At 39.2% G+C, this 12,941-nt stretch overlaps 1 protein-coding gene across 6 annotated transcripts in view; it reads left to right on the forward strand.

Moving 5' to 3' along the window:
• Positions 1 to 12,941, forward strand: part of hay (ATP-dependent DNA helicase hay) — a 461,732-nt gene that overhangs the window by 427,363 nt on the left and 21,428 nt on the right. For 5 of the 6 annotated variants that reach the window (XM_090382541.1, XM_090382513.1, XM_090382523.1 and 2 more), the window contains one exon: positions 9,503 to 9,625. In XM_090382541.1, the coding sequence (XP_090238667.1) occupies positions 9,503 to 9,625 (123 nt within the window). The remainder of the gene's footprint in view (positions 1 to 9,502; positions 9,626 to 12,941) is intronic. The other variant, XM_090382548.1, reaches the window with a different exon arrangement.

Consider the following 12,941-nt stretch of genomic DNA (forward strand, 5'->3'; position numbering starts at 1 on the left):
AATGTATTATCAGTGAATATGCTTTAAAAAAAAAAAAAAAACTTTTTCATTGGAGAATAAAAATATTTTTAACTATTCTTAAAAATAATTATAATGAGGCATGTACCATCTTTATAAATTTATTTGACATTCTGATTTTAATAATGTACTGTGTTTTCAAATTCAGTCAGTTTCTTGCACATAATAACAAAGTTCACTAAGTTCATTTTGCCACCATTATATGTAATCACAGAATTGATGAGCCCTAATTGCTAGCAATAATGGTGTAAAACAACTTGTATGGGATTAAATCTGTTGTATTTGCAATTGGTTGTGCATAAACAACGTTTATAGAAGAGGTTACCCACGATTTAACAAGCCATACATTCTTCCAGCTTGTACTCAAGTGATGCACCCCCAAATTTAATGGGTTGGGTGATGTAATTGCTTCAGGACCTTCTGGGAGCCCCTCTGGACAAATGCAGGTACTGGTGGTAAACAGGCAGCTCCCAACCTGATTTTGGGCTTCTAATATTATGTGCACCAGAAGTCCAGAATACCTAAATCAGGCAAAAAATGCCCAGTGTGGGTACAATGGACATTTTCTGTTTCTCTTTACTCTCATCTGTTCTAAAGTGATGTCCAGTTAGTTACTAACTCATACAAGTATTGTATGACTAGTCACATAGTTAATTTCAAAAGCAGTTAGTGCTAAGTTACATTTACTGAATAAGCAGAAGCACTAAACGTGAAATGTGATTGTTGATACAAATGCTGGATTGCACTTGTGTCAACAATTGGGATGGAAAGCATCATGCTCTATAAAAATGCAGCATTTGAGATCAAAAGCATAATGCACTATAATTAATACATTACAGTTTATGCCCAAACTGGAAAACCTTTCAGCTGCCACAGTTTGTTAAGTCCAGTATTCCAAATGAGAACTAGAAATCCAAATTTCTAGTTCTCTGATTTCTGTGTTAACAAGAATTAATAACACTGGGAGTACCTAAGTGCCCATTTAAAAAAGTTGGAAGAAGGAAGTCTAGAGCCGACCGGGCTAGCCGAGTGGGTAAAGTACCTGCCCGGCAACCCAAAAGTCGCGGGTTCGATTCCCGCCTCGGGCTTGGATCAAAGTACTGCAAAAAACCTTGGGAGGTGCAATATGGCCACAGAAGCCGATGCGCCAACAACTACCAAATCAAAAAAAAAAAAAAAAAAAAAAGGAAGTCTAGAACAAGATTTTATTGACTCACACTGCATTTATGAATTAGCATTATATAAGGATATGATGCAAGAAAGCAAACTTATGAATCATCCACCAAAAAAAAAAAAAAAAGATAAAATAAAACTTCCCATTTCACCCATCCATTTGCTCCAAAAGTTTGTTCCAGCAATCAACTACCTGCTGGCTAAAGGCAAGTTTCTGCACATCCATTCTACAACCATCTTTACTCAATTTGAGTTTATGCCCCCTCAGGTTCATAATCTGAGCAAGAGGAAGAAGCCCATCAGCATTGAGCCTGGTCAAACCATTAAAGGCCTTATACACCTCAATCAGATCACCTTGCAGGTGCCTACTCTCCAGGTGCTGCAAATTGCAGAACTTAACCCTTTCTCCATTAGCGAACACCGTTCTTCCTCTCACCAATTCTTGTTGTCCTTCTCTGTACTCGTTCTAGCAACTCAACATTCTTCCTAAAATGAGGCCTCCAGACCTGTACACAGTACTCAAGGTGCATCCTGACCATTGCCTTATAAAAGGGATAATCGACTTCTAATTCCTTCTAGCAAAATTCGTGTATATCATTGACAAGACTCCATGACCTGCTCTGGCAGCCTGTTTTCACTGGTCAGAAAACTTCTTATTTGACTGCACAATTACCTCCAGGTCTTTTTCATTCTACACCACCCTGAGTGAATGTAGTACCACACAGTTGGTTGTGCATAAACAACGTTTATAGAAGAGGTTACCCACGATTTAATAAGCCATACATTCTTCCAGCAGTAACTCCAGAGTACGTTACTCTGGAGTTACTGCTACCCATATGCAGTACTTTACATTTCTCAATGTTAAATTTCAGTTGCCAGCTCTAAGCCTATCTGCTCAACTTTTATAGATCCTGTTGTGGTAGTATACTATCATTGATATCATTAACAACCCTGTCAACCTTCGTATCGTCTGCAAACTTAGACATTAAGCCTGATATACTTTCATCAGTATCATTGATAAATACAAAAAAACAACAATGGGCCCAACACGGACTCCACGAATAACATTAGTCTATGAAGAGCAGTATCCATCGATTGCCACTCTGTCTTCTCCCACTCAACCATCGCTTTATCCATAGCAACAACAACTTGCCCTTAATGCCATACTGCTCCAATTTGTACAGAAGTCTTTCATTTGAAACAGTATCAAAAGCTTTCCTGAAATCCAGGTATATGATATCAAAATTATTTTTTGCATCCAATTCCTTTGTGACCACATAATAGTAACCAATCAAATTGGTTAAACAAATCCTCCCTTTAACAAACCCATGCTGTGTCTGAATTATTACTGCCGTCTTGTCTAGATGATCCTGCAAAGCTTCTTTAACCAGTGATACCATTATTTTACATGGAACAGAAGTTAAACTAACAGGTCTATAATTACTCATGTCACTCTTTGATCCCCCTTTGTGAATTGGGGATAAATTTGCACATCTCCAGTTTGTGGGAACCTCCCCTGAGTCCACGGATGCTCTCATAATTATAACTAAGTGTTTGCTTACTTCCTTTGCCACCTCCTTTAATATAACTGGATAGATCCCATCCATCTCAGGTGCCTTTCTTACGTTTAACTTTAAAAATTTCTCAGTTTCAGTTTTTTCTGAGTTATTACAGAATCATTTAGCTCCCTGTTAGAGTTTAATAAGCTTCTGTCCTAAACTTCCCTTAAGAATTCCTCATTGTGAATACTCATTCAGTTTGTTAGCTACCTGAGCAAGATCATTAACAGTTAAACCATTGATATCAAGTAGACCAATCTGATTCATCCCCTTGCTTCTAGAATTTACATAAGTAAAGAAGTCTTTGCTATTTTTCTTTGCATCCTTTGCCAAAGATTTCTGGTTGTTGTTGTTGTTGTTATTTGGTTTTTAGGAGCATTAGCAACTAAGGCCATATTGCTCCGGGGATATGCGGTGGTCATTGTCTAACCTTTCCGCATCCTCCGTATTTGGTGGTCACGGGCTCGAACCCCGGTCTAATCAAGAAGCATGTGCTACGCACTGCTGCTCCTGCCCACCTGGCTACGGAGGCGCCAGATTTCTGGTAATCTGCCTTTGCTTGTCTCACCTCCTTTGTGACTTTATTACAGACTGTCTTATATCTAAAACAGGCTTCTGTCACCTGATAATTTATATGCTTCCCACACATATTTCTTCTCATCCAACAGTCATTAGTTCATCTGACATCCATTTAGGCCTAAATCTTGAACAGTATTTCTTAGTTGGTATGAAAAACCTAGTAGCTTCCAAGATTAATTCCTTGAATGCATCCCATTTAGAATTTGCTGTTGGTAACATCATCAGTTGCTCCCACTGTATAGAATTTAAAAACTTTCTGAGGCTACTGTAGTCACCTTTACTACAATAACAAAAACCTTTCCCTTTGTCCCTGATGGCAGTTACACCTTTAAGTAAATCCCACATCAGTACACTATGATCACTGCCAGCGTGTGGTTCCTTTATCTGGAAATTTGTAATGCACGAAAAAACATTACTGATAATCAGATGAAGAGTTTTACTCCCTCTGGTTTCCACTCGAACATTCTGGGAGGATACACAGACTAAAAGGTTAACAGTGGCCACAGGCCGACCAAAAGTGATTCTTGCATTTCTACTATTAGAATGAGCAGCAGCCTGGAAAGCAAGGCAGTAGAGATTTCCTGGACTGCTGGGAGTAATAGTGGAACAAATAAATACATGGGCTATGTTAGGGTAACCAAGAGTAGGAACAGGTGCATGTATACTTGCATGTACACCAATGCTAGGAGTATAGTTAAGAAATTTGATGAGCTTGAAGTGCTAGTCAAGACATCAAAGGCAGATATCGTTGGGATTTCAGAGATGTGGTGTTACACAGACATAAGCAGTGCAGAATTGGAATTTTGGGGAGAACAATGTGTACAGGAAGGGAGGAGGGGTTATGCTGTTAATTAAGAAACACATAGAACCACAGAAGTGCATCCAGTTGATGTTGGTGGACAATGTAATGTTGAGTCTTTTTGGTGTGAAATAAGCACTGGGAAAGGAAAGGTGTCGGTTATAGGCCTAATGGATCTGATGAGTATAATCAGCAGTTGTGCAGAGAAATAGTGGGCCAGTAAATCAGAATATCTTATAATGGGAGATTTTAACTTTTCAGATATCGACTGGAACTTGTGGGTTAGTCATTCGCACACTACCAAGACTTTTGTGGGTTTATTGGATGACTGTTTTCTACAGCAACATGTTCGAGAGGCAACCAGAGGGAGTAATACTCTTGATCTGATTATCAGCAGTGATTATTCATGCATTAAGAATTTGCAGATAAAGGAACCACTGGGTGACAGTGATCGCAGTATACTGATGTGGGAATTATTTAAAGATGTAACTACCATCAGGGCTAAAGGGTAGGGCTATTGCTTTCGTAAAGGTGACTACAGGGATCTCAGACAGTTTTTAAATTCTATACAGTGGATCAACTGATGATGTTACCAACGTTGAATTTTAAATAGGAAGCCTTCAGGGACTTAATTTTGGAGACCACTAGGCTTTTCATTCCAACTAAGAAATACTGTTCAAGGTTTAGGCCTAAATGGATGTCAGATGAACTAATGAGGCTTGTGGCAGAGAAGAAAAATATATGGGATGCATATAAAGTGACACAGAAGCCTATGGCAGATGCAAACTAGACTGTAATCAAGTCACCAAGGAGGTTAGGCAGGCAAAGGCAGATTAAGAGAAATCCTTGGCAAAGGATGCAAAGAAAAACAGGAAAGGAGGTAATTATCCCATTATACATGAAAGCTCTCATAATTTTGGCTAAGGGTTTGCTTACTTCCTTTAATATAACTGGATAGATTTCGTCCACCCCAAGTGCCTTCTTTGTGTAAATTCAACAATTTCTCTTTCACTTTGCTCTCAGTTATTACAAAATCACTTAGCTCCCTGTTAGAGTTTGATAAATGTCTGGCAGTCCTGTCATTCTCAGGTAGCTGATAAACTGAATGAGTATTTTCATCTACATTCACACATGTGGAGTTATTCAATGACAGGACTGCCAGACATTTATCAAACTCTAACAGGTAGCTAAGTGATTTTGCAATAACTGAGAGCAAAGTGAAAGAGAAATTGTTGAATTTACACAAAGAAGGCACTTGGGGGTGGACGAAATCTATCCAGTTTTTTAAAGGAGGCAGCAAAGGAAGTAAGCAAACCCTTAGCCAAAATTATGAGAGCTTTCATGGACTGCATGTGTGAAAATGTATCACCAATTCACAAAGGGGTTCAAAAGGTGACAAAAGTAACTATAGACCTGTTAGTTTAACTTCTGTTCCGGGAAAATTAACGGAATCACTGGTTAAAGAAGTAATGCAGGATCATCTAGACACGACTGCAGTAATAGTTAGGACACAGCATGGATTTGTTAAAGGGAGGTCTTGTCTGACCAATTTGATTGTATACTATGATGTTGTCACAAAGGAACTGAATGCCAAAAATAATTTTGATATAATATACTTGAATTTCAAGAAAGCTTTTGATACTTTTGCACATGGAAGACTGCTGTACAAATTGGAGAGATATGGCATTAGGGGTAAGTTACTACCATGGGTAAAGGGATGATTCAGTGGGAGACAACAGAGAGTGGTAACCAATGGACAGTGCTCTTCGTGGACAAAAGTGGAGTTTCCCAGGGTTTGGTTTTGGGCCCATCGTTGTTTTGTATATTTATCAATGATATTGATGAAGGTATATCAGGTTTAATATCCAAGTTTGCAGGTGATACAAAGATTGGCTGGGTTGTTAATGACAGTAAAGACAGTATGCTACTCCAACTGGATCTAGATAAGTTGGGCAGATGGGTTGAGAAGTGGCAACTGAAGTTTAACATTGATAAATGCAAAGTACTGCGTATGGTTAGCAATAACTGAAGAAAAACATACCAACTCTGTGGTACTACACTCAGGGAAGTGGAAAGTGAAAAAGACTTGGGGTAATTGTGCAGTTGAATATGATGTTCGCTGAGTAGTGCAGATGGGCTGCCAAGGCAGGTCATGGAGTCTTGTCTGTGATATATATGAATTTTGCTAGTAGGGCAGGGAGGTGATTATCCCATTATACAAGGCCATGGTCAGGCCACACCTAGAGTACTGTGTACAGCTCTGGAGGCCTCATTTTAGGAAGGATGTAGAGTTGCTAGAACAAGTACAAAGAAGGGAAACAAGATTGGTGAGCAAACAAATGGGTGCTCTTACCAAGAAAGGCTTAATTTATGCAAATTGCAGCACCTGGTGAGTAGGCACCTGTGAGGTGATCTGATTGAGGTGTATAAGGCCTTGAATGGCTTGAGCAAGCTGAATGTTGATGGGATTCTTCCTCTTGCTCAGATTAAGAACCTGAGGGGGCACAGATTCAAATTGAGGAAAGACAGTTGTAGAATAGATGTGCTGAGATTTGCCTTTAGCCAGCGGGTAGTGGTTGGTGGAATAGACTTCCATCGTTTGTTGTGGAATTTGATAGCCTAAATAAACTTAAGGCTGAGCTGGATAGGCATTTGGAATGAATGGATTGGTGAAATGGAAGTTTTTTTTTTGTTTTTTTTTGGCTGTTACTGCATAAGCTTGCTTTCTTTCATCATATGCCTCTACAAAGGCTACAATCATCCAGTAAATCCACAAAAGTCTTGTAGTGTAGAAGTAACCAAACCACAAGGGCCAGTCAATATCTGGCAAATTAAAATCCCCCATTATAAGAAATTCTGATTTACTGGGCTTCTCTAATTCTCAATACAGTTATTATACTCATCAGAGTCATTTGGCCTATTACACACTCGTACCCTCATTTTTGCTTTCCCTGTGCTTATGTCACATCAAACTGATTCAACAATCCACTGTCCATCAGTGTCAGTTGGATGCACTGCCTTATATTTTTTATGTTTCTTAACTAACAGCATAACCCCACCTCTTTTCTTATCCTATCTATTCTATTCTTTCTGCTGCCAGGTGGGAAGGAGCAGCAGTGCGTAGCACATGCTTCTTGATTAGACCGGGGTTCAAGCCCGTCACCACCACATACGGAGGATGCGGAAAGGTCAGGAATGACCACCGCATATCACGGAGCAATATGGCCTTAGTTGCTAATGCTCCTAAAAACCAAAAAAAAAAAAAATAAATAAAATAACTATTCTTTCTGTACACATTATACTCCCCAAATTCCAATTTTGCATTCCTCATATCCATATGACGCTATCTCTGATACCCCAACCTTTCATGTCTTGACCAACACTTCAAAGTCATGAAAATTTATTTATGTTACTCCTAGCATTAGTATACATGCACTTGTTCTTACCCTTAGTTTCCCTAATACTTCCCATATATTTACTTATTTCATGATGACTCCCAGCAGCTCTTGAGACCTCCGGCAACTTGCCTCCCTGGCTTCTACTCATTCCAGTAAAAGCAGTGCAAGAATCATTTCCACCTTTGCCTGCAGCTACTGTTAATCTATTAGTCTTGGTATTCCCCAACACGCTAGCAGTTTTCTGACCCACCTAGCACTGTCTTGATAGCATCAGTAAACATTCTTACATCCTTTCTATTTAAGTGTATCCCATCCCTGCAGAAGAAGTCTCTCCTGTTAACAAGCACAGAACTTGATTAGAAAAAATCGAACCCATGAGCCTTGCACAATCTCTCCGGGGCCGATTTGATTGACAAGGCTCTCATCATATACTCCCTCCTATCGTCTGTGTGCGGAATTGCAGATACTTTCAAATTTAACCCTAACTCGCGACTTTTTTTCAACATTGACCTGTACTTAAGTAATTCTGCAGGTCTCCTACTCTTATTGTGATTATTGCCACTGTGTACAACAATATCGCCTTTTGTGCCCTGAAAAGATATCTGCTCTACAGCATCATCAACTTTTGCCCCTGCCAGACCTACCCTGGTTCTGTTCCACCTATCCTTTTTGCACAATATGTTTCCTGTTTCCCTGACAATAGAGTCACCACCAACAACTAGTTCCTGTGGGATCAGCACATTCTGCCTAGGGGATTGCTGCTGTGTTGCCTGATGATCAAGTACAATCTTTGGCGTTGATGTGGACAGCTGAGAGAATTCTGTCAACTCATTTGCTTATGGTAGGTTTTGTTTGTTTTTCTTAACTCATTGTCTAATCCAGTGTTTCTCAAAGTTACAATAATCATGTACCCACCTATTTTGATAGTTTTGTCTTTTTGGCATACCCCTTCTTGGACAAGATAATTTGGGTGTAGTTTTAATCAGACTAATTTATCTAGACTAGAGAAAATACCATACAATATATGGTATTAATTTATTGATATATAATAAAAGTTATATACTATATATGAAATAATTTTTAAAAAATGCAAGTAATAATAAAAATCAAACATTCAGCATAGATATGTTATAGTGGATTCATACCAACCTGAAATTAAGGTATGCATGTTAGCTACTTAAGAAAACACATATTTAATACTTACTATTTTGATATTAAAATGTATAGATTTAAAGAAGTTTAAATTGTTATGTACCAAGCACTTTTTTTTTTACACTACAACTTACAACATTCACTGAGTAATAAAGGATTAGTCAAAATTTAACAAAGTACGCTTTTTGAAAAGACTACTGTCACGAGCATTCTAAACTGCCAGGGACAATAGAGTTCATTCACAGAAAGGGGGAGACAACAAACAGTAAACAAATGGCATAATTATCAAGTGATTGCTTCCCACAGATGTCCAGTAAAACGTTGCTTGAGTCACTGTATGTAAACAACACACAGTGAGCTAATACTCATATACTAGATCACTTAGGAGTGTTTAAGAGTGTAGTCCAATAAAATTAGATGAAAAAAAAAAGAAAGAAAACCCAAAAAAAATCACGGATTATCTAACCATATCATCTTTCATGATTCAGTGAAATGAAATTGTGATTCTAATGAAAGAAGAGTTTACACACTGCAAGTATAAAGGGTTTGGGTTCACAAGTTTTGATTAAATAAGTGGCTGATTCAATTAACCAGTGATTCCTATAAATGGAGCCCACTGTATTAAATATTTATGAATTGTTTTGTGCAGCTATAAAACTAAATAAATAAAATAAAATAAATTCTGCTGTTTTACTCTTTACAACCCTTTTGCATACCCCTGGGGGTATGCATACCACACTTTGGAAAACATTGATCTGATCTGTACAAAAAATTATTCATCTAATTTATATGAAAAAAAAACCCAATAAATGTATTTTTTTCAGGAAGATTTGTTATATAAAACCAAAGAAGATCAAACCCAACTTTTGCAACAGGTTCTGGCTGCAAATGATGCTGATGCTGAAGAAGAAAGGCTTACTGGAGATGGAAATGCACGAACATCTCAGGTATTTTACTGAAATAGTGGTATTGTTTAAATAGATTCATGTCTTTCCCCCAATCCATAAAATCCTTTTTCATGCTTAAATTAACTTTTTTTGCCCAGCTGTAACAGTAAATATTTTTCAGGAACATTATGAAAATTGATTCACTAATGTTATGATTAGTTTATGAGCAAAATTATACATCCAGCAAGTCATAAAAGTGTGTTAAGAGGAGATGTCATCTGCACAATCACTGATGCAGCCGTTTTTAATTGCCCTGCTTATCACTGAAATTGATCCACCCAGAAAAGGTTAATATATTTAGCTCTAATTATGTGTAGATATTAGTATCCATATAAGGAGGAAATGATTACATGTGCAAGCCAAGAATATGAGAATTATGAGTCTTACATACACTCAGTGATCACTGAATTATGCTCATCCCATCCATAATGAATTATTCCACATACCTCACAGTATAAAAAGCTGAACAGCTTCATACACTTGAGCAGTGGTAACTTGCATCTGGTCGAGTAAGTCAAAGTGATAAAGTAGCACTTATGGGATGTAGTAAAGATATCACAGAGTTTCAAAAGGGTATGATTGTGGGAGATTGTGCAATGGGTGCTTCCGTATTGGAAATGGCATGTCCTGTCAGTTGCTCATGGCCCACTGTGGTTAAGGTGTACAAAGAGTGGTGTTGAATAGGTCAAACCACTTCCACTGACAGAACTGTAAATGATAATGCAAAGTAAATGTTTGTGGTGAGCAAAGGGTGCAGTGCGTTGTATGGAGTCAACAGCAAGTCATTGTGCAACAGTTAACGTTGCAATATAATATGGGGAACAAGAACAATATCCCAAATGATGATGCCCTGCAGACACAGACATATGGGGTTCCACAATACACCCTCTTCTCACAACTGATCATCATCAATGGCAGCTAATTTTTTGCTTTCAACAACATGCTGGTTGGATACCGAAGGACTGGAAATGAGCGTGCTGGTTGGACGAGTCCAAATACCTGGTGCAACAAGCCAACGGGTTCTTTTTTACATTGTAAATCAATCTTTTATAATAGAATCTTTGGAGAAAGATTTAAACTACTTACATAAGCATTTTACATTAAATTTATATTATTTCTTCCATCATTAAAAATATAAATTATTAATGATGCGAGAAAGAAAGCTTATACAGGGTGTCTCAAAAATATTTGTACAAACATTTCGGGGAGGTAGGTAACATCTAAAGGAACGTGAATCACATAGGAACCCATAACCGGAAACGTCACCATAAGTCGGTAGATGGCACTGTTCATCAGTTCGCGAGAGGAAAAATTTCTGGTTTACTCATTCAAACAGTAGTCATCGCATAAAGAGCATGCATCGATATACAAACTGTGAGTTGGCAGACATGCACCTAGTGTATGGATTAGCAGAGGGCAATGGATGAGTTGCTCAACGAATTTATGGAGAATGCTTCCCAGACAGACATGTACCGACCCACCGTTTGTTTGCATATGTGCATCAAAATTTGTGCGATTATGGGTCATTTAGAGGTAACAGGAGTAGTACGGGCAGACCACGTTCGACCTGAACTCCCGCCATGGAAGAAAGTGTGTTGAATGCCATTCAGAATAATCCTACTACCCTACCAGCACACGTGCCGTCGCCTCTGCCTTAGGAGTGTCTTGTTGCAGTGTACAGCGTGTCTGGCACGACGATTCCTTACATCCTTTCATCTCCAAAGGGTTCAGTTACTGCTCCCCCAAGATCATCCTGCAGGTGTGGCTTTTGCGCAATGGTTTCTCCAAGAAAGTGTTCGACTTGAATTTTCCAGCCTATGTTTTGTTCACGGATGAGGCTTATTTCACTCGGGAAGGCATTATTCAATCAGCACAATGCTCATGTGTGGGCTCACGACAACCCACACGGTGTGCGCCCCCATGCGGCACAATATCGCTTCGCAGTAAATGTTGGGCAGGTATTGTCGGTGACTGCTTAGTCGGCCCATACCCCCATGAACTCCGCTAAATATCGGATCTTTCTTGAACAAGTTCTACCAGGGTTACTTGACGATGTTCCAGCAAATGTGAGACGCAACATTTGGTTTCAACATTACGGGGTGTCTGCCCATTATGGAAGGTGTGTTCGTGACCATTTGAACAGGCATGTTGGGCGTCAATGGATTGGCCATGGTGGACCCGTTGCCTGGCCCCCACACTTACCTGATTTATCAAGCCTTGATTTCTTTCTGTGGCGGACCCTCAAATCTATCATGTATGAATCGCCTGTGCAGACGGAAATGGATCTCGTGGCAAGACTCGCCTGCGCTGCTGCTACTGTTAAAAAAACTCCAGGTGTGTTCAACCATGTCCGCCAATCCATGCTGCATCGGTGTCGCGCATGCATCGCGTCTCATAGTGGAACCTTCGAGCATCTGTTGTAACGTCATGAAATGCATCCATCTCGTACTCCATTGTTAATATTATGTCAAATAAATGTTTGCCACTAATTACTGTCTTGTGTCGTTTCTGCTTCTTGTGCCTCTGCTACTAATTTCCCGTGACGTTTCCGGTTATGGGTTCCTACGCGATTCACGTTCCTTTAGATGTTACCTACATCCCCTAAACGTTTGTACCAATATTTTTGAGACACCCTATATAGCATCAGCCAAAAAAAATTGCACAGTTCACCCATCCGTACCCTACAAGAATTTTTGCAGTTCTTACTTGAATTTATTCAACCCATCGACTTGCATAACAACAGATGGAAGTCCGTTCCAACAATCAACCACACCTGTTGGCTGAAGGCAAACTTCTGCATATCTATTCTGCAATCATCCTTCCTCAACTTGAATTTAAACCCCCTGATGTGTGGTCTCATCAAGTGAAGAATGCCATTAACATTCAGCTTACTCAATCCATTCAAGGTTTTAAACACCTCAATCAGAGCTTCTTGCAGGTGCCTATTCTCGAGATGCTGCAATTTTCAGAACCAGTCTGGTTGCTCTTTCTCTGCACCCTTCTCATTATATTCCAGCAGATCTACATCCTAAAGTGAGGCCTCCAGACCTGTATACAGTACTCAAGATGCAGCCTAACCATAGCCTTATACAAAGGGATAATCACCTCCTTATCCCTGCTAACAAATTTTTTCTATATATCATTGACAAAATCCCATGAGCTATCCTGGCAGCATGTCTGCACTGCTCATAGAATTTTATGTCTGAATGCACAATTACCCCCAGGTCTTTTTTATTGTCCACTATCCTGAATGTAGTAACACACAGTTGATAAGTTACTCTGGGGTTACTGCTACCCATAGTACCTTGCATTTCTC

This window comes from Mastigoproctus giganteus, chromosome 1, assembly GCF_048544385.1.
Source record: "Mastigoproctus giganteus isolate SK-2022 chromosome 1, ASM4854438v1, whole genome shotgun sequence".
Taxonomy (NCBI): Eukaryota; Metazoa; Arthropoda; class Arachnida; order Uropygi; family Thelyphonidae; genus Mastigoproctus; species Mastigoproctus giganteus.